The sequence below is a fragment of the Camelina sativa genome, chromosome 4, assembly GCF_000633955.1.
Source record: "Camelina sativa cultivar DH55 chromosome 4, Cs, whole genome shotgun sequence".
In the NCBI taxonomy this organism is placed as follows: Eukaryota; Viridiplantae; Streptophyta; class Magnoliopsida; order Brassicales; family Brassicaceae; genus Camelina; species Camelina sativa.
In genome coordinates this window covers 17,395,012-17,421,315 of record NC_025688.1, presented here as the reverse complement: position 1 = coordinate 17,421,315, position 26,304 = coordinate 17,395,012, and the positions used below count along the sequence as shown (strand labels likewise).

The 26,304-nt window shown below is 33.9% G+C and overlaps 2 protein-coding genes and 1 pseudogene across 3 annotated transcripts; 2 read left to right on the top strand and 1 right to left on the bottom strand.

Annotated features, from left to right (window-relative positions):
* Positions 3,247–4,834, top strand: LOC104780896 (annotated as a pseudogene).
* Positions 16,729–19,371, bottom strand: LOC104780895 (protein indeterminate-domain 2-like). 2 transcript variants are annotated; one of them, XM_010505435.1, is made up of 5 exons: positions 18,663–19,371; positions 18,175–18,571; positions 17,882–18,078; positions 17,388–17,501; positions 16,729–17,303 (listed from the first exon to the last, which is right to left on the bottom strand). In XM_010505435.1, the coding sequence occupies exons 1-5, from the start codon at positions 18,790–18,792 to the stop codon at positions 16,870–16,872; spliced, it is 1,272 nt and encodes a 423-aa protein (XP_010503737.1). In that variant the 5' UTR covers positions 18,793–19,371; the 3' UTR covers positions 16,729–16,869. The 2 variants fall into 2 exon arrangements, with proteins under 2 accessions (XP_010503737.1, XP_010503736.1); XM_010505434.1 differs by having other exon boundaries at positions 16,729–17,501.
* LOC104780894 (acidic leucine-rich nuclear phosphoprotein 32-related protein) lies at positions 23,878–26,304 on the top strand. Its single transcript, XM_010505433.2, has 2 exons — positions 23,878–25,342; positions 25,816–26,304. The coding sequence occupies exons 1-2, from the start codon at positions 24,215–24,217 to the stop codon at positions 26,086–26,088; spliced, it is 1,401 nt and encodes a 466-aa protein (XP_010503735.1). The 5' UTR covers positions 23,878–24,214; the 3' UTR covers positions 26,089–26,304.

Here is a 26,304-nt window from a genome sequence, read left to right as displayed (position 1 = left end):
GGCTAGGAAGGAGTTAGAGGCTTGCTAGGAGGGTTGGATTCGTTGTTGTGGTTCAGAAACTTCCTGCAAAGAGGTGAGTGCATGACCATGGCTAATCTAAGCCTTTGATTCCTTGTTCTTGCTTGTTTGTTGTTGTTTTGTGTGTTTTTCTTGCTGGGATCTGGTTACAAACATCATTGAGGCTAGGAAGCTTGTCTGACCTTCAAATGTGCTTGATGAGGTCGTTATAGGAGGGGTTGAGTGTCAAGAGTAGTTCGAACACTTTCTCTTTCTCTCGTCATTCGTTTAAGATAACCGGATCAATGGTCGTCGGTCGAAGCATTTCTAGCTCTGCCAAAGAGATCTAAACTTACCAAAGTGTTTAGTGAACTCCATGTAGTCTTGGTTGAGGTTTTGATGGCCTGTTTGATCTCAAAGATTCGGTTCACATTGGTGACATTTCTGAACACGTTTTGTAGTGTATCCCATAGATCCTTTGCAGTTTTGCAATATGAGTAGGCCTCAAGGATAGGTGCATCAAGTGAGTTTTGAATAATGGCTAGAACTCCTTGGTCTTCTTGGAACCACTTGTCTTTCTCACTAGTGACAAGTTCCTTCTTGTCTTGAGTGGTTGTCTTGCTTCGAGCTTCACTTGTAGTAATATGGGTCCAAAGCCCTCGATCACATAGGGCTGTTTTTGTGGTTCTTTCCCACAATAAGTAATTCTCTCCTTTGAGAGTAATCGGAACAATCAGAGTCTTGGTGCTCTCCATAATGAACTGACCGTTGGTTAAAGATATTGTCCAACGGTTAAAGTGAAATAGAGTTTTAATATCTTAACAAAGAAACAAAGGTTTGGTATGGAAGTGTTTGGTTGGTGGGTGTGAGATTTAGAGGGTAGGAGTGATCTGCTCTGATACCATATTAGTTTTAAGATAGACAAAGGTAACTAGTAGAGTATGGAGAAATTGTTAGGTAGTGTAGAATAGTACAGAGTATAGAACAGAGTAAAACAGAGTAGAACATAGTAAATGAATTGTAGAGTGTAATGGAGAAAGAGATTATCTCTTTTCTTGCTTGATTTAGTTCCTAGGTACGAGCTAAATATAGACAATTATAAATAGGATATTCTATACAAGATGTTATGCACAATTATTATAATGAAAGTGACATCACCTTAAGTTAACATGTGATCTTAGTTTGATTTGAGCTCCCACTTGCACACACTCGCCAATGACTCCTTAGGAAGGATCTAGATGTTTTGTGACCGTTGGAGACTTGTCTTCATGGACCGGACTCGTTATGCCTCCAAACCGTATGGACGGCCCACCTTGGTGATTGTACGGACGTATGGGTATTGGTGTAAATCTTCATACAACTTATCCCAAGCGATCCAATGTAGACCTTGCGATTCCCAGATTAGCTCCACCAAAAGTTAGATATCGCACTAGTAAGCTTTTGTGTGACAGTTTTCGGTAGACGAAAGCAAGACATGACAAAAGTAGGGACAGCTGTAGCCACCGACTCAATCATCACTATATATTGTTTGTTGTTAAGGAATCTTTGATTTTGTAAGGAAGCTTATGTAATTGGAACTGAGTTAAAGATCACATTATCCAACTTTACTAATATCTCTATATTCCCTGTTCTTTATCAAGGAATCTTTTGACTTTTTTGGGCTTATTAGTCGATTACCTATGTAGGTATATAAGACGAGAAGATTAAAATTTACGATATATATATTCAAATATTTCACATGCATATACTATGCGTATATATTCGGGTGTAGTGGACAATGCATTATAAACAAAGTCGGTACTTTGGCAGAGTTAATTTATATTTAAAGGATAATATTTTGGGTTGAATATTTGTAACACACACTGACGACGGAAATAAGAACTGTAACACACATCATCAATGGTTATATATTTGATACCCATACGTTTACTACATAAACCTATCGACGTTTGAAATGCTCACACTTCGTGATACAAAAATAAAAATAATCGGTCCCATAGTTACGAAAACAACGGAGGTAGAGAACTTGTCGCGTCCGAGCTACTGTGTTAATTTCAGTTCCAATTAGTTTTAAGATTCCCTAATTACCTAACCATATTAAAAAAAAAGTCGAGTCTTGTTTCCATTACAACGGTCGAAATTAAAGTGTTAAGACTAGCAGATAAGAAGCTTCCTCTCCAAGTGGTGAGTGTGTGTTGTGTTCGGTCTTATGGCAATGCCTAGACGGTTTAGGCTAAACCCTAACATGTATTTGCTTAGTTTCGATTTCAATTTTTTTTTTCAGAGTTCTACAAATGGGAACACTTATTTAATGTAGCTCTTTTTAGATGGTGGATATTCTGACCTAATCATATAAGCTCCATCGGTAACAAAATCTCATTTTATGGAAACATTTATTTAATGTAGCTCTTTTGAGATGGTGGATGTTTATACATTGGCATGGCGTTGTCAACTTATGTGATCATACATATATAGTCACATAGACTGGAACAGAAATATCGTAGGATAGATGGACGGTAAGTTCGAAAATCTTTTCGTCATATGATAAAATGGATTTCTATACTATCGCAACCCCATATGTCTGTCTTACTCGGTTGCGAACGTCATTGGCTGTGAGTACATTTTGTATGTAAACTATAAACAAAACTAGGATACTATGGACCTTGGTTACCTGATTTTTTTTATCTAATCTTTAATAATAAAAATTGATAGAAGATTATTTTATCAGTCAGTCGCGTTTCTATTTCATCATGAAAATTATTGGCAATGAAAATAAGACTTATTTATAAAAAAAATAAAAAAAAAATTATAAGATAGGAAATTTATAAAATATATTGTAATTCCAGCTTTGTTACCATCTTTCTCTTGCTATATATATACAATACATTGCTGTATACAGCTCATGCATAAAAAGTTTTTCCAAAAGAGTTGCACATAGAGTCCACATATATTGTTAAACATATTAAGAAAAAAAGCTACTTAAAGATAAGATTATAAGAAAATCAAGAGATGTGGTGGTGAATGGATAAAAAATTTAATGTAAAGATAAGCTTGGTAACGAGACCATTCATACTCATTGGTAAACAGTAACTGTAATAATTAGTATTGATTTTCTCGTTTTTATACTATTAATTGTCAATACACGTCGGATAACAACTCGTAAGATTACAGAATCACCCCCACATGTTGTAGTACTATAAATAAGCCCAAGCACTTCCTCTATCACTCATCATCATCAACACTTCATCTTTCACTAATCATCCTTAGTCCTCTCAGTCACTTCCAGCCTTCAAAATGAGTGCTGGACTAATGGCTTTGTCAAACTACCCTTCTCACAAGAAGTCCAACGAGAAATTCAATTTCAGTATCAACAGGGAATTGCTTCTCAACCCAAACGATGTCTCAGTGGGAGAGATGATTGGAGAAGGAGGCTACTCCAATCGTCTACAAAGGATTGTTTGTTCCATCTCTCTCTTATTTTTTATAATGATGAATTTAACACTAATCCGTTTAATTAAAAGTTATCACTTATTTCGTATGTTCTTTATAATGATTTTATAGGCTCAGAAACCGAGTTCCCGTTGCTGTGAAGATAATGCAACCAAGTGTAAAATCTGCTGTAAGCATAATGGACAAAAAGAAGTTTCAAAATGAAGTTCTGTTACTATCCAAGATGAGACATGCCAACATTGTGAAGGTAAAAGATTAAAATTAAATTTATTAGTTATATTGGTGTTTTATCATTATAATAGTGAGAAATTAAACATGGTTTTTGGTGATTGTATAGTTTGTTGGAGCTTGCATAGAGCCGCAACTGACGATAGTTACCGAACTCATGGAAGGCGGCACTCTTCAGATAGGTTCATGTGGAGTTGTCAGCCGAAACCTCTTGATCTAAAGAAGGCACTGACCTTTGCTTTGGATATTGCTCAAGCCATGGAGTTTTTGCACTCAAAAGGCATTATTCACCGTGATTTAAACCCAAGTAAATATGCTCCAGTTTATACATAAAATCTTGTGAATAGAGAAACAAATTTGAAATTTTGGTGTGTTGGTTGGTGTAGCGAATTTGTTGGTAACCGGTGATTAAAAGCATGTGAAATTGGCTGATTTTGGAATTGCTAGAGAAGAGAATAGAGATGGCATGACCTGTGAGGCTGCTACTTGTAAATGGGTGGCTCCTGAGGTAACGATTCTTTTGAGCTAAATCTTTTATTTCGAAACATATAAAATGATTGATTTTTCTGTTTTTGTAACCGTAGGTAAGTAGTCGTGAGGCACTTAGAGTTGAGGAGCCAAAGCACTATGATCATAAAGCGGATGTTTACAGCTTTGCTATAGTTTTTTGGGAGCTGCTTAATGGTGAAGAACCATTCCATGGCGTGCCAAACATTTGTGTTCCCCAACTTGTACAACATGTAAGGTCACAAATCAACTAATAAATCTAAAAAGGGTGAAGAATTTTAAATGTTGGATTTGCTTTCCTTACAGGGTGAGAGACCAAGTCTTGCGAATATACCAGAGGAAATGATCCCCATCCTTGAATTATGCACAAGATTCGGATGCGCGTCCTGAGTTCAAGGAAATTAGGCTCTTGTTGACAAGCCTGTTAACAGTATTGACACACTACTACTATCGGATGAGGAAGCTTATGACGGTGATATCGATGAGGATTCGGAGACCCCTCCTCTGAGTCAAGAGCATTGTTGCAAGGTGAACAAACCTAAGGAGAAGAAGAAGAAAGTACTGGTGAAGATGATGCGTCCTTTCGTTAAGATGTTCAGGGCTTGTTACAAGCCATGATCATGTTTATCGTGTTTTCCATAAAAATAATAGAAAGGGGTTAACTCTTCTTTCGTTGTTGTTTTTATCCTCCTTGTTTTTTCTTGTTGTAATAAGATTTTTCTTTTAAGAAAAAGCAATGCAATTTTCATTCTTCTTTTCATGGACATTTCAATTAGTTTTCTTTACAGAAAATATATTCTTGTGGTCACCATATATAAGCTGAATAAATCACAAGTTGATACTGGTAAAATTTTTCATTAGAATTAATAACCATATAGTAAATAACAAAAGATTGTTAAAGGTACTCAATTGTCTACAAAGGAAGAAGTACACAATCCTTTGTTATACAATGGAGTACCTTTTAACAATCATTTGCTAAGATTTTATATTAAAACATCTTTCCTCACTCAAAGGAAGAAGTACCATTCAAAGCGCCTCGTTATGTATTCTTTTTCTTGTAAGCTGGATAAAATTACAACTCAACATTTAACACTTAACATGAAAATGATTTTTAAATGAGTACCTGTTTTGTCTTCTTCTTCGTTGGGAGTTTTGTTACTCTATTATCTTTGTGTTTTTAGTAAAATTTAACATTTCAAATTTGAATAATAGTTATTGTAATATTTAATAAGTGAACCATTAGTAAAATGACAACTACTTGCTCTTTCACAAAGAGTGTCATTCTAGAATTTTTTCTTTGTTTCACAAAAACTGTCACTTTATATTTCTAATGTGATTTTTTATTCAAAAATTCTAATTTACCCTTAGCTCAAAGCTCTTTATATTAAATTTTAAATGATGAATTACTCGTTAAATAAATGCATATATGTATAATTTAAGTTTTTCTTATTATGTGTATAATGTGTCAAAATGACACTCTTTATGAAAGAGAGAGAGTATCAATTTATATTGAGAACCGTCTCTTCCTAGAGTACCGTTCTCTCTTTTTCTCTCCAATTTTTTCTTTTTTATTATTATTTTAATTAGACATCTCTAGGTTATATGGAAACAAATAAATGTATATAGATAGATATTTGAAAGAATACCTCAAACTACCTCTCTAATCTTCTTTTAGATCATTTTTTAAGTATTTTGTCCTAAATTTTTTGTTTTTGGTCAACCTTGCTCTAAGTTTAGATCACTTTATTTAACTTTGAAAATAAATTTCAAATTATTTTGGTGGAACCGACGGAAATATAAAAGCACCATCTCTTTTATACATTTATTATTAATTTTGTTATCTATTTTATTGTAACACCCCGACCGCCACCTTTCAGTAGGTCCTATGTTCAATCTCAGTTCATGGGCCTACCTTTTTTAATGGGTCTCTCGTCCTCTCACTAGGCCCGTGAGCCTACCCATATCCGACGGTCGGTTTGCTACGTCCGAGAGACTTTAAATACTTGTTATCGTCCCTACAAATCACCACATGATCTTTTCTTGTGTTTTGTCCTCACTCGCATAGTTCTGACAGTCACTTCCTGGAAGGTCACCTATTCTGAGACTACTCCAGCATAAACACGCTTAACTGTGAAGTTCTCTCAAAACCCTTGACCGAAAAGATAAGTGCACTTTGGTGACATAGGTGACCAAATCAATTCTTTTAAACCTCTCCGCAAGTCTCTGAAACCGGGATGTCACGTTAATTTTGATAGAATAAACATATTAGCTTTGTAGGTAAGATCTAATCTATATTAACAAATTATCTCAACTCGATAACAAAAATTTGTAGGATAAAGCAAAGTTGCATCTTCCTACTTGTATTTTGGATGTCGTCTCACTATTACGTATTTACGATTTGGGTTAGCAGCTTTCAGTCTTGTATTTAGGGTTCAAATTTCATAGATTTAAATTTACACATTCTTGTATAGATGTCAACTTTCAAAATTATGGCGTATTTCTTTTGGTTGAAACATCATGAAATTTTTTTAAAAAAAAATCTAACCATTAGATATATTCACTCCTAAAATAACAATCTATTTAATTTTAGTAGATAAAACGTGTTCACCGCCTATCCAAATATTTGGATATGTATAAGATATACAAATTGTGTAGGTAAGTTCTAATCTATTCAAAAAGGCTGTAGCAATTTAGCAAAGATTTAATGTTTTCTTATATATATAACCTTGATGACCAAATTCTGCAGGATAATGGATATTTGCAATTCCGACTTGCATTTCTGATCACTATTACTTGTTTACGATTAGGGTCTAGGGTTAGAGTTTATATTTCTTATTTACAGTTTAACTTTTAATACTACTAAATTTATGTAATTTTATAATTAATGTACATGTTTTTAATATATGTGTCAATTTTGTAATGATGGTTTATTATAGTGTATATAGAGATGGTTTATTCTGAATATGGGATAGCTTGTGTTTCTCTTAGTATTAAAGTAGTAAAGCTTTCCTTTGTATCACTTGAATGAAGATATTTTCTCAAATTTGTTTCTCTCCGGATTAGTTAAAGTGTATTTATTTTGGTTGAACTGTCTTGCAATTAAAAGTTCCATCTTTTCTATATATCTCATTTCCTAAAATAGTAATCTATTTTTGGTCGATCAAAAGCGTTCATTGTGGATCCAAATATTTGAGTTAATATAAGTACTTTGTAGGTAAAATCTAATCTATTTAAGAAGGTTATCTCGATCGTAGCAAGTTCTAATGATTTTTCTTGTATATTAACCTTCCATTAATGATGTCTCACTATTATGTAATTACGTTTACGACTTAACTTTGCATTTAAGGAGACGAAGAAGAAGAAAGTGATGAGTAGGATATTTCCTTTCTTCAAGACGTTTTCTACATCGAATGGGTGAAATGCATTTTTTGTGTGTTTTCCATAAAGATGAAAAAAAATTTAGCTTCTTTTGTTGCAAAACCCAAAGAAAGTTGGTAGACTAATTAAGAAAATGAAGATTGTGGACGATCATTCCGCTCCTTCCAAAGGGTGTGGACTGTAATTTGTAGTATATATCGAGCAAGAAACCATGCTATCCGATTTGTCCAATGAGTAGAGACACAGTCAATGATTGCTTGCCAACCTGTGGAGTACCGTGTTGTGTAGATGTGCAAAGAGAGATCTTTCCAAATGCCAGTTGAAAAATCGCAGGAGAAAAAAGATGATCTCTCGTTTCAGTAGCATTATTGCAGAGCAAACAAGTGGCATCAGCTCCCCTATTCCATAATAGAATCCTATCTTCAGTGGAAAGATGGTTTTGGACGGCTAACCAGACACAAAAAGAGTATTTCGGGGTGGCATATGTGAACCATACACCACTGCTCCAGGGGACTGGATTAGAAGCTAGCGATTCTAATATTGTTCTTTCTATCTCTGGTGGAAAATCGTTCTTTCTCCTCCATAGAGTCATGTCTTCTTCTGGCTTTCTAGCAGTCTATTGTTTTGCCAGTTCGTCCTCAATTAAATTTATATGGGTAGCACCATGTCGTTGCCTAAGATAGTTTTCCCAAGCCTCGACGACTGATGTAGTTCGGCTAATTCCCATGCTGATTATTTCAAGTGTAATAAGTTTTAATGATTTTTCTCATGCTAAACCTTCCACTGATAACAAAATTTTGCAGGGTAAAGGATATTTGCATCTTCCTACTTGTATTTTGGATGTCTCACTATTACGTATTTAGGATTCGGGTTAACGGCTTTAAGTTTTATATTTAGTGAATTTCATAGATTTAAATTTACGTAATTACACGTTTTGTATAGATGTCAACTTTGAAAATTACGGTGTAATTATTTCGGTAGAACCGTCGTGAAATTTTAAAAAAACTATATCCTTTACATATATATATATATATATATATATATTCCTAAAATAACTATCTATTTAATTTTGGTAGATAAAATGTGTTCAACGCCTATCAAAATATTTGGATATGTACAGTGTTGTGCCATAGTTAGGAAAAAATAAACATTCGGTTAGGACATCAAATTTTGGAAATAATTAAGGGCAGATATTTAGATTTTAGGCCTAATAGAATTATGTTTATCCTTAAAGGTTATGCTGAAATAATTTGTTAATAATAGATTAATAGGCAACAAATATTGGGCTTCGATATGGGTTTAATTAGAAAACAATTACTTCAACAATTAAGGTTTTAAAAAATTAACAGTTAGGGTAAACAAACATATATATATCGCTTTCTCTTCTGTTAGTCTCTTTGCCTCTTTTCTGAACAGAACTCAATAAACAAAGTTTTCCTTCGAATGTGTCTCTAACTAAATCAATTCTATATATTAAGATAAAATTATTCAAGTTTTTAACGTTTTAATACTATTTATTCTGTTTTCATAAATAGTTTCATCCAAATTATTTTTACATTTGTAAGTAATTGTTGTTTTTTGGAGAAAATTGGTTAGAAAGATAATTTTGAAAGATTAGTTAACAAAAATGTGGAAAAAAAAGAATAATATGTTAGAACTAATTTTTTGTTGGTTTGTTTAGTTATATTGTTTTTGTTTTCGTTCAACAACAATTGTGTTTATTTTTGCACACGATTTTTTGTATTGAATTAGGACATTTTTTTTAAGTCTCTTCCGATATATTTTCGTCTTGGCACAGCTCTGTATATGTATAATATATGTAAACTTTGTAGCAAAGATTTAATGATTTTCTTGTATATATAACCTTCCATTCATGACAAAATTTTGAAGGATAATGGATATTTGCATCTTTCTACTTGCATTCGTGATGTCTCACAATTACTTACAATTAGGGTTTAGGGTTAGGCTTTATATTTCTTAATTAATATTTAAATTTTAATACTTTTAAATTTACGTAATTTTAATTAGAGTTACAACAAGTTTTTTATATAGATGTCAATTTTGAAAATGACGGTGTATTATAGTGTATAAAGAGTTGGTTTAGTTTCGGTTATCTATCTTTTTTATAGTTTGGTTTTCCCTTCGTATTTAAGCTTTCTCTTGTATTAAATGAAAAAAGTTTCTCAAATCTGTTTCTCTCCTGATCAATTTGAGTGTATTTATTTTAGTTGAACTGTCTTGAGACTAAAATTTCCATTTTTTTCTATATATCCTATTTCCTAAAATAGTAATCTATTTCATGTTGGTGGATCAAAATCTTTCATTGCATATCTTTATATTTGAGTGAATATAAGTACTTTGTAGATAAAATCTAATATATTGAAGATGGTTAACTCGATCTAGCAAGTTGTATTAACCTTTCAATGATGATGTCTCACTATTATGTAATTATGTTTACATTCAACTTTTTATTTAGGGTTTAAATTTTCAGAATCTGATTCGAGTAAAATTGTAATATTAGAATTATGTAAGTCACTAAATTTTAACCCACGGTACACCGCGGGATTATATTTTTATTAAAATCATTAAATTTTTAGTTATAGACTGGTCGGGTCGTTCCAGTTTGGTATCAGAGCCCTTATGGTTCTAGGATGGTTAAGTGGATGGTTAAAGCAGTTAGGACTTTAATTGGGTGAATTATTTTCTTGTTGCTTGATTTATGATGTTGTGTGATGGAATTGATTATGAGTAGTTAGTCAATTTGTTTGTGGTATGGAGTCCTAGTATCATCCTCTTCGAGCCTTCAATGAGATTCCACGGTAAGTTGTTTTATGTGTGGTTTGTTGTGTGGTGTTTTTAGCTTATGTGCGGAAGGTGCAGTCGGCTATTGAGAAGTTGTTGGAAAGTGGTAGATCACGCCGGTATCGGGAAATACCGTGGGCGGTGAATTGTGGGTGTAGATGTTTTGCAAATGGAGTTCGTTTGGATTTTTGACTCGTGGGTCATGTGGAAAGGAAATAGCCCGGGAATTCTATAAATGGAAAGTTTCCATAAATAAAAATTTTCTATAAATGGAAAGTTACCATACATAGAAAGTTCTATAGATAGTTAGGACTTGTCTATTTTTGGAAAGAGGATGTGAAATGCCTGGAGTGGCGAGAATGTGTAGAGGATGACCTGAGGAGTGGTCACAGTTGAGTTGATCAGTTCTCAAGGATTTTTGTTTTGATTGGTGGTGTCACGGTGTTAAGAGAATATGAGGGTTCTAAAAATAGGAAGTTTTATGAATAGTTAAAGCTTACCTATTTGTGGAAAGAGCGGCTTGCAAAGCATTTGATGTGGTGATTCAGAATATGCGAACGTATGGTACTTGTTTGTTTTATTACGCTCGTATTGATGATTTGCTGTGGATAATTGCCCAGCGGAAAAGCTATTTTTGGAAAGGGTGTGTGTGAACACCAAAATGTTTTGGGTGTTTGTAGTAAGGCCTGGGGGTGGCCATGGCGGTGGTGTTATTCTGGGAGAGAGTATGGTGTTGGTAGGACATTGAGATGTTCTACGCTGATCACGGGGGGTGGTCCCGGTTGGTGAAATACTTATAGACGTTATGACCGTTGCTATAGGGACGGGGGGTCCTGAACAGCTCATGAGGAGATGGGGGTTCTCCTGAGGGGACGGGGTTCCCTAGATACCGATAGCTCGAGGGACTGTGGTCCTGAGAGTGGCAGAGGAGATGGGGGTTTTCCTGAGGAGATGGGGGTTCTCCTGGTATCGAGATCTCGAGGGTGACGACCCGAGAGTGAGACGGTATGGCTCGAAGACGGGGGGTCTGAGAGTGTGATTGGTATGGCTTGAAGGTTGTGACCTAAGAGCAGATGAGTTGGTGGCAAAAGTGTCAAATACGTGGGGATAAGCATGGTAACCGTATGTGGATTTATGAGATTGATGGGTGTTCAATCTCAGGTGTCCGGTTGGGATCGGATGCGGATCTCGGGGTTGATGGGGNTTTCTGTGTGTTGACCGGGAGGGTCAGGTGTATGCTGGTCGGGGGGGCCAGAGTGGTGATAATTGGGAGAGTATGGTTTGGATTGACCAGTGGGGTCAGGATTGTGTGGACCAGTGGTGTCCTGGTTGCGGTAGACTTGATGAGTTTTGCGGATGAGTGGCGGTGTGTTCAGACTCGAGGACGAATCTTTTGTTAGAGGGGGAGAATTGTAACGTCCGTGCCCCGAAAAATATGAAATATGAAAGTTTATATCGAAAATTGGAGTGAAGTCGGTTTAATTTGCGGTTGGTTTACTAAGCTGGTCGATTTATTAATTAAATCAAATGATGGTTTAATTAATTTTGGTTTAAATAAATCTTGGTTTAATCGAATTAAATCATGGTTTATTATTATTAAACCAAAAACTCTTTTTGTTAATAAGAGGACGCCTCCTCTCCTGTTTTTGCTATTTTCGACATTGTTTTGAGAGAGAGAACTCTTGTTGTTTAGTGTAAAGGAGGAAGAGAAGGAGATGAAGCTTTTTCTTTAGAGTAATGAGAGAAACAAAACTGTCAGGGTTTGGGAGAAGGAATATCCGATTACTCAAAACGTTTCAAAAGGTATTGATTTTTGGTAGGGTTGTAGCTAAGAGATTCGTACACTCTCCTTTTTACAGAAGTGAATTTGAGTTAATATTATAGGAGATATTGGCAGTTTCGTGGGGCGTTTTGTCTCAGTCGCGGATTAAGACCAGCGGGTGTTTTGGAGACCGATTGCGGTTTCATCTGAGATCTGATCGTGCTGAAATTTAGTGGGAAGCTTCGGGACATATATACCTTGCTTTGCACCGGAGGGATTAGAAAGTTAACGGTTCGTTTTGATTTCGTGGTTTCACTTGTGAGATTGTTCTTTTCTGATTTTTCTGGCAGTTTGTTTTCAATGTTTGTTTATTGTTGTGATTGATTGTAGGAACGAGTTTGGTTGTTCTTGGATATTGGAGAGCCTCTCTTTTGGTTGTTGTTATTTTCGTGAATCAGTTGTTAAGGTGAGTGTGTGACCATGAGCTTATCTAAGCGATTGGGTTGTATAACTTGTTTTGTGTGATGATGTGTAAGTGTGGTGAATGTGTTATTGAGTGTTCTGTTTAATGACTGGTTTGTTATGTTTTATTTGTGGTTGTACTTTTGATTTGCTTGTGTGTATAGCTCGTAGATGGGAGGATCGCCTCACTGGGTATTTCTGGTAATACTCACGCATCTCATTGTTTTTGTGGTGCAGGTAATGTGTAACGTGGAATCATGGCGATGAGGAGGAGGATGATCTAGGGTCGCGGTTATTGTGTTATGGAACCCAAGCTGGAACTGGAAATTATAGAATACTAGATAAGGGCCCCACGATGTGGGGGTTTTAAAATTGTTGAAGTAAATAAATCCTAAACCCTTAAAAACCAGAAACAAAAAATATTTCTTGAAGTAAATATTTTAATAAGTTTAGTTAGAGAAAAAAATCATATTTGTATTTAGCTTCATAAACTTATTTATATTTTTACATTTTAAATATACTATAACAATTATTACAATAATCTAAAGCTAATTTATACCCCACCAAAACTTTTGCCAAATACTCATCATTACAAATATTATTATTGTCAAATTTCAAGAACATTTCACAACTTATTACAAAATATTTTACATGCAAAGAATTCATCAAAACAACATATAATTAATAACCATGTACAATTTTATTGTATGTTTTACCATTAAAAATATGCTCTTACACCCAAAATTATTTTATTGTTAAAATATGCTCTTTATCAACACCTAAAATATCTTTTAAACAAATTAAGCAAATTTATGTTGCTTTACTTTCATTTTGGCATAATTATAGTTCTTATAATTGCTAAAATTGTTTTGTGACATAATTTTTTTAACCATATATTTTTTTATTCCAAAGATATTTTAGATGAACAACCGGTGAAAATTATCTACTCGAGTACAATGATTTTATGACCAATCCAATAAAAAAAATTTATTAAAGAAAGTTAATATAACATAATAAAATTAAAAATTTGAAAATTATAAACAATTCAAAATATAAACTTTATAAACAATCAAAACATGATATATATCATAATCACGTTAAAGGATCGATGACCTGTTTACTCCTCAGAAGTATCGCATTGTACCAAAATTACTTAGAACTATGACCTCGTCTCAAATATTCTCGAATCGTAAGTTCTCAACTTATTTCTACCCAATCAAAAGTTCTCATATATTTCTCTATAATACATGGGTTTAAACGGTTTACGAACCAAATCCGATAAAAAACCACATAAATCCGGTTTGAAACCAATTTTAAAATGGTTTACAGTTCTAACTTCCCAAATTTCAAAATCGCTTCTCAATTACTCGATCAAGTAGCTTTTGTTTCAGTACCGGAATCATTGACATTATCCAGAAGAGAAAACTCTAGATTTTGACCAGAAACATCAACCATCGATTAATCTTCGAAACTTATAATGCTACTAATTGTAGAATCACTTTTGGAACATCCATCAGTATCTCCATCCTCGATTAATTTAGCGGGCTTTATATATTTTGATTCCATTTTATTGCATATGATAGCTTCCATTGAAGAACTTGCACGAATAAAAGACCCACAATAGATAAGCAAAATTATATTAGGAAAAAATCAAAGATCAAAGCTTTCTAAACATGTAAATTTATGTAGGTATAATGTTATTTACTTAATTAGCTGTCATATTACGTTTCGAAAATAACAATTCTTTTAACATACTTTATGTTATTCCTTTTAGATTTGTTATTCTCTATTTATTGATTAATAATAATATACATGTTTAATGAATTATTTTTTTGTTTATACATGTCAAAATCTAATTAAAAAATACTTATAATATAATTAGCGTACAATGAAAGATATATTATTTTATTAATTTTCCTTTTTGATTTAGGAAATTTTTTTTAGATATAAACATGTAAATTTTATGTAGATTTAATACTATAATCTTAATTAGCTGTTTTGAAAAAATAATAATTTTTGACAAATGTCAACATTTCATCAGTATACTTGACACATGTCATCATCTTTTTATAATAAAAATTTTTTATTAGTAATTTTTTTATTTCTTGATTTTTTAAAAAGATTTTTTCTTTTCCAATTAGAAATTTATGTAAAATTGACACTTGTCACGATCTGATGAGTTGGTAACTTTTTGAAATTGGCACGTGTCACGATCTGGTGAGTTAGTAAGATTTTCTTCTTTTAAAATTAAAAATTTGTGTAAAATTGACACTTGTCACGATCTGATGAGTTAGTAATTTTTGAAATTGACACATGTCACGATCTGGTGAGTTAGTAACTTTTGAAACCATATGATAAGATATTGGTTTTCCATTTGCTACTAATTCTATAATTTCCAGTTCCGATATAATCAAAATCGAAGATGTAATTAATATATTCTAGTTTCTATAATCTTAAAATATTAAATGTTGTTTGTTTTGTTTAAATAGCATTGAAATTCGAGATAATTTTGGGAATATTATACCCGACTCAAGATTTTTGGATGGATATGGAAAGATTATCCTGATTTTTGCTTTATTCGATTTTTTTAAGGTAATAATTACAATGACATTCCTTATAAATAATTTTAAACTTCAAGTCTTTTTTGCTAAAATTGCTGTGAAAATGTTAATATAGATTGATTAAGTATACAATTTAAATAATAACATGCATATTATACATTTACATGAATATGTCTAAATAAGAAGACTAGATGCTATAAACTCTTTCTAGTTTAGGTTTTTGTATATACAATTTATAATAGCGTTATTATACAAGAACTTTCAATCGAAGAGTACTACATGGTTCCATTGCTACATAATATAATGTTGTTTTTCTGTTTGTAGTCTATTTAAATAGTCTTCCAACCTCAATACTTCTAATCAAATATTTCGGTAGGATATTAAGAGTATATGGAACCACCCCTTGATGCATTGTAATTAGTAGATTAGCCAATTTAATTTTTCATTTCCAAGTTAAAAGACAAAAAAAACTTCGTTAAAGAGACAACAATAGATTTGTGAATAGAGATGTAAAAGTAGAAGGTTAATTTTACCCCGTGTTTTCACGCCCAGCCCAGACCGACCGGTCCGACTGGTTAATCCGCGACCCAGAGATTTCATCGGTTCGGGTATAGTGCTAATAACTGGTAGTAATAAAACCTAAAAAACCGTTATTAACCCGCGACTCGGTGAACCGGTTGACCCGACCAGTTAGCGGTTAAAAAAAATCTACTTGATTTTTGAAAAAAAAGTATAAGGATTCACAGTTTCAATTATTTTAGAATTTTTTATTCTTTTACAGCTTAAACGGCAACACACATAACTCACGACACATCTCTCATCTTCAACTTCTTTGTCATCTCTCATACTTTGCGTAAGAACAATTTATTGTTTTTGGAGATATTTTATTAATGCTCTTTATTTTTTAATTTAGATTTAAAAAATTTAATCATTTTATTATTATTATTAAACTTCATACTTTATTAAACATAATATTTTTTTATATAATATTTTTAAAAATGTTTATTTTATATAAATACATTAAACATATTTTACTCAATTGATCCATGCTCGAACCCAGTTGATCCGATAACTCAGTAATCCGAGAGCTAGTCCGGTTCATTATCCGGTCGGATTTCAAAACATTGATTTTACCTATAAGTTATATAAGTTATGATAAAAAATCTTCAAAGAAAACAATCGAATTGACACGTGGGCTTCTTCGTATTTAATTCAGAAGTACTATACTATTATTGTGTTGGAATTTTTTAGGCCTACATTGAGATAAATGGGCTTATAAAAATTATGGCTATTGTCATTATTAAATCCGTTTGTATTAAGAGATTTAAATGGGCTATTAGTGTTGTCTTATCGTGATAATAACATGTCACTATATCATATTATCATAATGGACCTACGTAGTACGTACGATACGATTGGCACAGCAAAAAATCTTTTATCGAATCTATCTTTTTTCTTTTTACTTTTTGGTATATCGAATATTTATTGCATTTTTCATGTCATTTATTCGATTAGAGTCAATAATCATCATCACTCGTCAACATTTGCGTTTAAGAACAAGAAATCAGATGGAGTAGAGTGTGATTAATTGATTGCAATATATATTAAATATTGAAACCCTTTCTTTCAAAGGGAAGTTTTCAACTCACACTACAACTATTGAACAAGAACATCAAACCCCCCCCCCACACACAATTTCTCAAACATATTGATTTACTCTACTTATGATTTTCTTCTACTAATGTCTTTCCCTGAAGAAAACTCTCCTGATCCAAATGTCGTCGCCATGTCGATGCCGCTGCTTCCTCCAACTAGAGCGGATAGTCCATTGCTTGGTTCATTTCCATTACCAACCGCTCTACCTAATCCGAGAAAGTCTAATGTCGTTTGTTTCTGACCAAACACGGATGAATTCCCCATCATGAGCTCTTTCAAACCCGAGCTGCTTTCGCCACCGCAAGGCAGTCCTAATCCTAGTCCATGAGGAACTATTGCGTCCATTGAAGATGAACTTGATGAAACTATCCCTAATCCGTGAAGCAATGAACCACCCGAAGAAGCTGCTCCCATTTGAGCTGCTTTTTGAAGTAAAGCGGTTGCTGACATCGCAGGCTGAGCTTGGAACCGATTTAACCCGAGAAACGATGATCCATGACCTGTTGAGAGACCCAAAGATATAGGTTCGATGGACGAAGATGGCGCAAATAGACTCTTTGAAGAAGAAGATGTTGTATATATACTTGGAGAAGCCGTGGAAGATTCAAATAAGCCAGCGAAAACACAGTTGCGTGTAACATTTAAACCGGTCGGTTTTGGAGCTTCTTGAACGATATCAGGAGGGGTTTTCGGAGAATCTGTATATAATAAGAGTCATAATAAGTCATTAACATAAAGTTTGATACTTTTCAATTCCAAAAAAAAATGTAAAAAAAATGACAAAACAATCATATCTTTGAATTCTTTATCATAAAGAACCAATATAATCAGCTATTGAACGACTACTAAACTTACCAAACGAATTATGTTCTTAATCAGGTAACAGATAAAATAATACATCACTACGGACAAGAGAACAACACCTAACTAAACTCCAAGATCACACCGACCGTATTAACACAGATACTACTTTAGTAACTTTACCATCTTCATTTTAAGCTAAAAACAAAGAAATGTAGCGACAAAAAAATAACCAATTTTTTTTCCTAATCTAGATCTCTTACAAGAGAGTGTTTACCTGATTGCTTCAAAGTCGAGGAAGATTTGATTTTAGCAGACTCAGTATCCACCGGAGCAGGAATCGGGTCGGGTACCGGTTTTGTCCGGGTCGAAATTTCTGGACTCTGTTTCTTACTCTGACTATGATTATTACTTCTTGCACTCTCTTCAGCCAAAGCATCACAAAACGCTCTATGCGTTATAAAACTATCCCTCCTAACAACACAAAAACCACTTGAAAACATTAGATTGAGTTATGGTTTTTTTTTTTCTTTTTTTTTAATAATACACGTTTGATGAAAAATTTGTTACCTAGAAAAGAGAGTACCACAATCACATTTATACTCTTTAGTACCACAAATCTTGGAGTGAGCTTTCCAATCAGACTGAACAGCATATATCTTGGAACATTTATCACATTTCCACTTCTTCTCACCGTGTTTCCGACAAAAGTGTTTCTTGATTCCAGTTAGATCTCCCAAAGCACGTGAGGGTTCGTGATGGACACAACTAACTTCAGGACAAACGTAGACTTTTTTCCTCACTTCTTTACTCGACTTCTGTCTAAGCTTCCACGGTAAATTGTGACCACGACGGTGAAGCTGTAAGTTCTGGTCTCTTTGAAACCCTTTGTTACAGATTTCACAAACGAATCTGTTCGTAGCTAGTAGAGTTTTTGGTGATAAAGCTATCACTTCTGACTCTGGATCTGAAAATATATTTTAAAAAAACAAAAATTGTAAGTTGTTGTAATAATAAAAATTTTGGATTAAATTAGCGTATAATAATAATAAAAATACCAGGCATGCCGGGGAGGTTACGTTTCTTCTTTCCGGTGGAGTTAACAAGTGGGTTTTGGTTTCCGGTAGATGAGATTGAAACACTTGCTTCACCGGAGACTGTAGAGGAGTTATCTAAATCTACCGGCATCTTTTTTTTTTTTTTGTTACATCAAAACAAAGAGAAAAAATCTCACTTTTGTTGTTTCTTAACTGATTGATTCTTGAATAAATAAATAAAAGTTTTAGAATGAAAAAAAAATGAAATAAATGAAGAAAAATTTCGTCAACCAAGATTCAACCTTTACGGGGCTTTTAATTTTTTTTTTACTCTTTTTCTTTCTAAAATTCTCCTCCGTTGTTCTTCAGCTACCAGTCAATCTGCTTTTCGTAAAAATAAAAATCTCTTCTTCTTTTTTTGCTACCTACTTTTTCTGATAACGAACGGATTAAAAATTTAAAGAAACAACAAACAAAAAAAAACTTTACATTTAAAAAAAAAAAAAAAAAAAAAAAACTTTCTTTTTACATCAACACTTGTGGATACTTATCTAATGGCTGAGGAGAGTTCACCGGAGAGAGTTACTACGCCGTCGATCTGTTTTTTTACGAAAGAGACAGTGTTAGCCGTGAGACTCTTTCGTGTGGAAAGAAAGAAAGAAAAGGTTTGGTTCTTCCGAGACAAAGGAGCCTTTTCTTCTTCTTTCTTTCTTCTTTTTCTTTTTTTTTTTTTTTTTTTTTTTTTTTTTTTTTTTTTTTTTTTTNTTCTTATTTCATGTTTGATATTTTTATTAAAAACAAAAATCGGAACTTAGAAAAAAAAAATCAAAATAAAAAATTGAGCCATCTAAAAGAAATATTTTGTCGATCATTGTGGGGTTGGAGTGTTTTCAAGTATCTATCTGATTTTGGACTCCCATGCATTTTTTTATAATATAAAGAGAAAAATATCAATCTCTTTGTCTTTCTCTTTCTCTTATAATTATAATAATCTTACTCATTTAAAAATGGATAAGAAAACTTATAAAGTTAGTAGATAAAGTAGTTTTATGTCAATGATTATTTATTATATCCCTAAGATGTGCTCTAGTGAAATACAAGATCTGTTTATTCAATAATCATGTCACATATAATCATTTAACCAAGTTACTAATATTACCGTTACTACTATGCAAATTCAAATTTAGGAGTTGTGTATGAAAAATGAAAAGAATAAAATTATAAAAACTAAAATGATGAAATAAGTTGTGTAAGTAAAAAAAACAGAGAAGAAGGTAAAAGATACTAATTATCGTTTTTTGTCCTTAAGCGAAGACAGTGGAGGATTTACCGTCACGTTGTCGGACCAAACATCTCTGTTTAACAAAAAAAATGTAATTTTCCATAATTGTCGATAAAACAAGAAAAGAGGAGTTAAACAATTTCGGAATGCCGACAAAAAAAAAAAAACAATTTCGGAAAATTTTGAAATTACGGTTCATTTTGTCGTCTATCATTGTTATCAAAATGAAATAAAAAACAACTCAGTGTTCTGACTTCTGATTATTATGCTATTACACATTTAATGCAATTCATCGCGTGATTTATTGACTTTGACCTTTTTTTATAACATGGTTTTGAGTTTTCTGATATAGGGCGTCCGTCGTAACACAGTGTGAGCCTGTGAGGTGCTAAAGATGTAGCCATGAGTATGTATGTATCTTGTTACTAGGCTCGTTGGATAAAAACTCCAACCAAACAACACCCTTTCTCCCTTTTTACAATTAGTATCATCATCTTAATTGTCATCATACTATATGTTTACAAGATTAGATTGATTATATACAAAAGCAAATATGTTTCACCTTACATCCGAAGAGAAATAGCATACTTATACCTATATAGTTTATATATAAACAACATTATTTTAAGGGATGACAGGGTCCCTCGAGAATCCAGAACACTATTTAGCCAGCTTAGAAATTCCATTTCCTACAAAGATAAAGTTTCACCACTATGACGACTATGTCTAGCAAAATAATAATTGTTCGCGCGCGTACATATTACAATAGATGCAATCATACAATACACATTAAAAACGATAATCCAAATACTGTAATTAAAATTAGGTTAAATAAACCAAAGATTTGCTAAGTTTGCATGCATGGATATCATTGGGCCAAAATCTTGATATTTCGAGCTAGGCCCATTCGAATTTAACCTTTATATAACAAATCTGTCTCATGCAACAAATTTAGACGTTCTTAATGGTAGATAATGAATGAAATAGATAATAATTTTTTTTTTAAAGTCCATAATAACATATATTAAACACAACGACGATTAAAAAAAATGGTTTAGAGATAGTGGATCTGATTGGTGACCATGTTTAAACAAGTCGGTTAAAAAATTATCATCGGTTGTAAAAAAGGCAGTTAAAAAGAAAGCAATTAAAGATAGGGGATAGAAAAGATGGTGTAGTAAAAGAGAGCGTTTGAGTATTTAGATTGATAGATAGCATTATAGTGGTTGAATAGTATAAATTATATTAAATTATCAAAAATTGAAAATAAATTTAATTAAATAACAAAAATATGGAAGATAAAATATTTATATATATATTTAAAAAATTACCAAGGTAAATCTATTTTTATGCACATGTAAAATTAAAATTTATAGACAGATTAAATATCTAATGTTATAATAATTAAAAAAACAAATAGTAAAATAACACAAAAGAGGTTAATGTACAACCACCCAAAACAAACGTACCATGTAAAAGAGAGTTTGCAATCACTCTTCCAACCACCTAAAATATATTTTGAACGCTCATTATAACCACCAAATCTAACCACTCTTATGAACCGCTCTCTCCAAACGCTTTGTTGATTAGTGAACATAAGAGCGGTTCGTTTGCAAACGACCTTAATTAGTGTAACCAATCAGAGCCGTATTGGAAATCCTCAAAGCAGAGAAGAAACATGACGCTGAGACAGCCGAACAATCTGAAGTGGAAGGATTGGACTTCGGAGGTTCAACTCGGTCACTCCTCACTCCCTTGCACATGCCTGTCGAATATTGCTCCAATTTGTGTATGGATCTTGTGATTTTAGCATCTTAACATTAGCGTAGGTATGGATCTTGTTTTTAACTATCCTCAAAGAAGGTTAAGTAGCTAGTGTTGCATGGATCTTGTGTTTTAGCCTCATCAAATGTTAAGTACGCAGTGTATTGATAACATGCACTAGCTTATCTTTGCATTGTAAGTAGTGTATTTTCTTTGCATTTCATCATACCTTCACACTTGGAAGACTGGGAAAAGCTGAACGTACGCCCTAAATATGTTGCAGAATGCCATTACGAACATCTTATATAATTTAGTTAGTGATTTGGACGATTTGAGAATGAGACACATGGAATTCTTATTGCCATGGAAAGAAACGCCCACAATCTATTATTTTTGACACATTAATCAACCATCTTCTCCTTATTATTTCAATGTGGTCTACTATATACGCGCGTTTTCGTCATAGACTTAGGATAACCATGATCAAACTCTTTGAACTTTCTATACAAATCTTCGGTCGAAATAAACATATGCATTTGTCTGATAATAACACCAAAGCAATAGAGTAAACGTGACTACTAAATAATGTTAAGCAAAAAAGTTACTAATATTAATTTTTTTTGTGGATCATTCAGCCTAATGAGAGACACCTTTTTTAATTAGATCGTCAAAACTGATTTGTCCGGTTTTATAACGTAATCAAAACTGATTTGTCCGGTTTTGTAAGGTAATCAAAAAATATAAGCTCTGCAACAAAATACGATTTAATATAAGCTCTACATGTTAGTTTGAAATGATTTGAAAAAATACATGTTAAAATACGATTCGCATTAACGACAAAAGAATCCATGATATTGAAGACATATCGCTTCATCATGAACTGGACACGAGCCGATCGGTACGATCGAGAATCATATAGTTTGTCTATTTCCAACCCGAGGAATACGACGACTACAGTTTAAAGAAAAAAATAACAAACGCAAAATCAATGATGCATGATAACTTTGTTGACATTGTATAAATAATACATATGGTGGAGAGATGTGTTAGTAGTAAATTTGTTATCTATTATCTAGAAGCGACAAATCACGATAGACGGGTGACATAAAGACGGGTCAAGGAGGTTGAATTTACAATGTTTTTGGGATTTTTTTGGTTGGTTAATTTACTTTCTTTCCCAAACCGATTTGAAAACCGGAATTATGACATTTTTTAAATCTTCTTCTTTTGGTTTACAGGATTTTAATTATTCCACACTCTTGGAACATTTTAAATTACAGTATTTTGTAACGTTATGTAGTTTATTGGTGCCAAAAAAAAAACGGCTATATTGTTTCTTGAACAAAAAAATATTAATAATTTATACATATATGCCAAAAGAGAGCTAAAATCCAATCTACAAGCTAAACTATTATACCTACTCTTGTCATTTATCAATGCCAAGTTTCCAACTCAACTCATGTAGAAGATTTCAAATGTTGTTGACTCTTTCTTGGTACTTTCTTGTTTCTTTTTGATTATATGTTTTTTTCCCTTTATATTCCAATAGACAAATGTAGATGTATCCATAAGTTACAACGATTCTCTATATTATACTACAAAGATAACTATATGAACCAAATTTCCTTAGAAGAGAGTTTTAAATCACATCTTCACTCGGAAAGGTTACACATAAAATACAAAAAAAAGTATCTAATCTTGTAACAAAAACATATGTGGAACTAATCTAACTATGTATGTATTTTAACTTGTAAACTAATATTAACTAAACTAAAACAAACACAAAAATTCGGATGAATTATATAACATGTTTTTAAATATCTAATATAACTACAAAGATCGCACTAGTAGATTTGAAAATTCATCTTTGATTGCAAAAAAAAAAAAAAACGATAATGGCGATTTTGGTAAATATGTCAAACAAAAGGGTCCACTATTAGTTGCACAAAACAGAGACGTGTCGAACTTGTCCAGATCCCTTTTTTTTTTTTTTCTCTTCTACAGAAACCAAAAAACCAAAACTATTCCAATCTACACCTTCCGTTTCGCCACGTCATCGATCCTCAACATATAGATCCAACGGTTGTTTAAATAACGAACACTCGCACAAACAGATCTTCAAAACCCCACCCACCCAACCGGACCGACCCGACCCGACCCGGATTTCTCAATCAATTAAAGAAGAGAAGAGCAAAAAACAAGGTTAGGTTTTCGTCTTCCTCACGAGGTTTTAGTGGCGACTGGGTGGTGGTGTGTGACCCTACAAAATTAGGGTTTCGGTTTCAAAAAGAGGGGCTTTTTTTTTTTGTTTGTTTTAATCAATCTCTTACCCATCATCTAGATTTCTCCGTTTCCTCTGTTTTTTACCTTTTTCGCTCTGTTGTGAAATCTTCTTCTCCGCCAGTTTTTTTTGTAGCTGTTTTCTGTTTGAGAGTGAGAGAGATACAGAGAGGTGAATACGCTTTTTATATAACGGTGTGTTGTGAGCTTATTAAAGAGTGGGTTTGTGTTCTTTTGTCGTTGTTTGATGGATGAGATTTGGGAAAGAGCTGTTGAAGCGGCTCTAGATGGTCAAACGGATAGGTTAGCTACACGAACGCTAACACTCGACGGCGCTGTGAAATGCGTTCAAGGACGTTTACCACCGCCGAGTGTTCTCGAGAAGTTTCAGAATCTTGAGCATCTCTCTGTAGCTAACATCGGCGTTTCTTCGCTTGAGCAGTTCCCTCGGCTTGGTAACTTGCAGAAGCTGATCTTATCTGATAACCGGATCACTGTTGGTTTGGAGTTTCTCGTTGAAGCTGGTCTTGATTCGTTGCGTGATTTGGATTTGTCCAATAACCGGATCCAGTTTGTTGAGGATCTAGCTCCTTTGGCTGAGTTGAAGCTTGTCTCTCTTGATCTGTATGAGTGTCCTGTCACTAGGGTTAAGGATTATCGATCTAGGGTTTTTGGGTTGATTAAAACTTTGAAGTATTTGGATAAGACTGATGCTGAAGGGAATGAGAGGCCTGAGTCTGATGATGAAGATGATGAGGAGGAAGATGAGGAGGATGAAGAGGAAGAGGAGGAAGGTGATGAGGAGGATCCTGGAAGTGGGGAGGTTGATGGAGATGAGAGAACAGAGGCTCCTTGGATGAGTAATGGGCATAGTGATAGGCTTGATGGGGTTGTGGATGTTGATGAGGATGAAGAGAGTGATGCGGAGGATGATGAGTCTGAGCAGGCTGCTGGAGTTAACGGGACGAGTTATCGGGCTAATGGATTCCGTCTTCAAGCTGTAGATGGGGATGGGGAGGAAGTAGGGGAAGATGATGGGGATGATAGTGAGTCTGGGGAGGAGATTGATGAGGAGGAAGTAGGGGAAGATAATGATGTGGTTGAGGTGCATGAAATTGAAGATAGTGATAATGAGGAAGATGGGGTTGATGATGAGGAAGATGACGAAGAGGATGAGGAGGAAGAGGAAGTTGATAATGATGATCGTGGTCTTGGTGGGTCAGGGAGTACAGGGAGGTTGATGAACGCAGGAGAGATTGATGGGCATGAGCAAGGGGATGACGATGAAGACGGTGATGGCGAGACTGGGGAAGATGACCAAGGGGTTGAGGATGATGTGGAGTTTGGGGATGAAGATGATGATGCTGAAGAGGAGGTGAGATACTTGGTACTCACAAATGTTATGCCATGTGATACATGAAATGCATTGTTTGGGTTCCTAGTTGCTGCATATATGTTCTTGTGATAGACTTGCTACTTATTTTGGAGAAAATTTATGCTTAAGTTGACTGACCCGCTGCTGTTCATAGATAGATGTTAGAACTTTGGTGATTGTTAGTGTACACTTAAGATGTGACTTTAGGGATCAATCTATTGTTCCTGCTGGTTTAGACTATTTGCGTTGAGTTGTTTGCTGCATAAAGTATCAGGTTAGATTTACAGTGAACCGTGTCGTGTTAGCATAAAGTACCAGGTTAGGTTTACAGTTAACCCTGTTGTGTTATGTGAAGACAATCAAAGCCGACGTTGACCCTTTTATTGCTAGAATGTTTTGAAGCATAAAGTTTTGATTTACCAAATTGTTGCTTTTGTGTTTAGTGCTAACTTAGAATTTGATGAATTTGATAGGATGAAGAGTCAGGTGAAGGGTACCTTGTTCAGCCAGTGTCTCAAGTAGAAGATCATGATGCTGTGGGTAGCGACATTGAGCCCATAAATGAGGACAACGATCCGGATGAAGAAGAAGAAGTCGAAAATGACCTGCCAATCCCTGACCAGTCCTTGCCATCATCATCTCGATCAAAGAGAAAACGAGATGATGATGATGATGGCGAGGATGATGATGACGATGATGATGACGACGACGATGATGATGATGGTGTTGATGATGAGGAAGGTTGAACATGTCACATATTACAGATCAGAATCTCTAGTTTGATGAGTTTTTAGATGGGAATGAAGCTCTGCTCCTTCTGGATTAGGGCGGCTATATCTGAATGTTCAAATGTCAGTTATGGTCAGGCTGGTGGATTTTCAAATGACGGTTACTCAGCTTGGATTTACCGCCCTTTTAGAAACCCCACTTTATGGAGGGAAAGAAAAACACAAAAACAAACA

Excerpts from the sequence above, each read along its gene's own strand:
- LOC104780895 (XM_010505434.1), bottom strand. The coding sequence starts at position 18,792 with ATGCCGGTAGATTTAGATAACTCCTCTACAGTCTCCGGTGAAGCAAGT. Across the intron at positions 18,572-18,662 it reads TAACCTCCCCGGCATGCCTG|ATCCAGAGTCAGAAGTGATA; the intron begins GTATTTTTATTA and ends ATATATTTTCAG. Across the intron at positions 18,079-18,174 it reads TGTGGTACTCTCTTTTCTAG|GAGGGATAGTTTTATAACGC; the intron begins GTAACAAATTTT and ends TTGTGTTGTTAG.
- LOC104780894 (XM_010505433.2), top strand. The coding sequence starts at position 24,215 with ATGGATGAGATTTGGGAAAGAGCTGTTGAAGCGGCTCTAGATGGTCAA. Across the intron at positions 25,343-25,815 it reads ATGATGATGCTGAAGAGGAG|GATGAAGAGTCAGGTGAAGG; the intron begins GTGAGATACTTG and ends TGAATTTGATAG.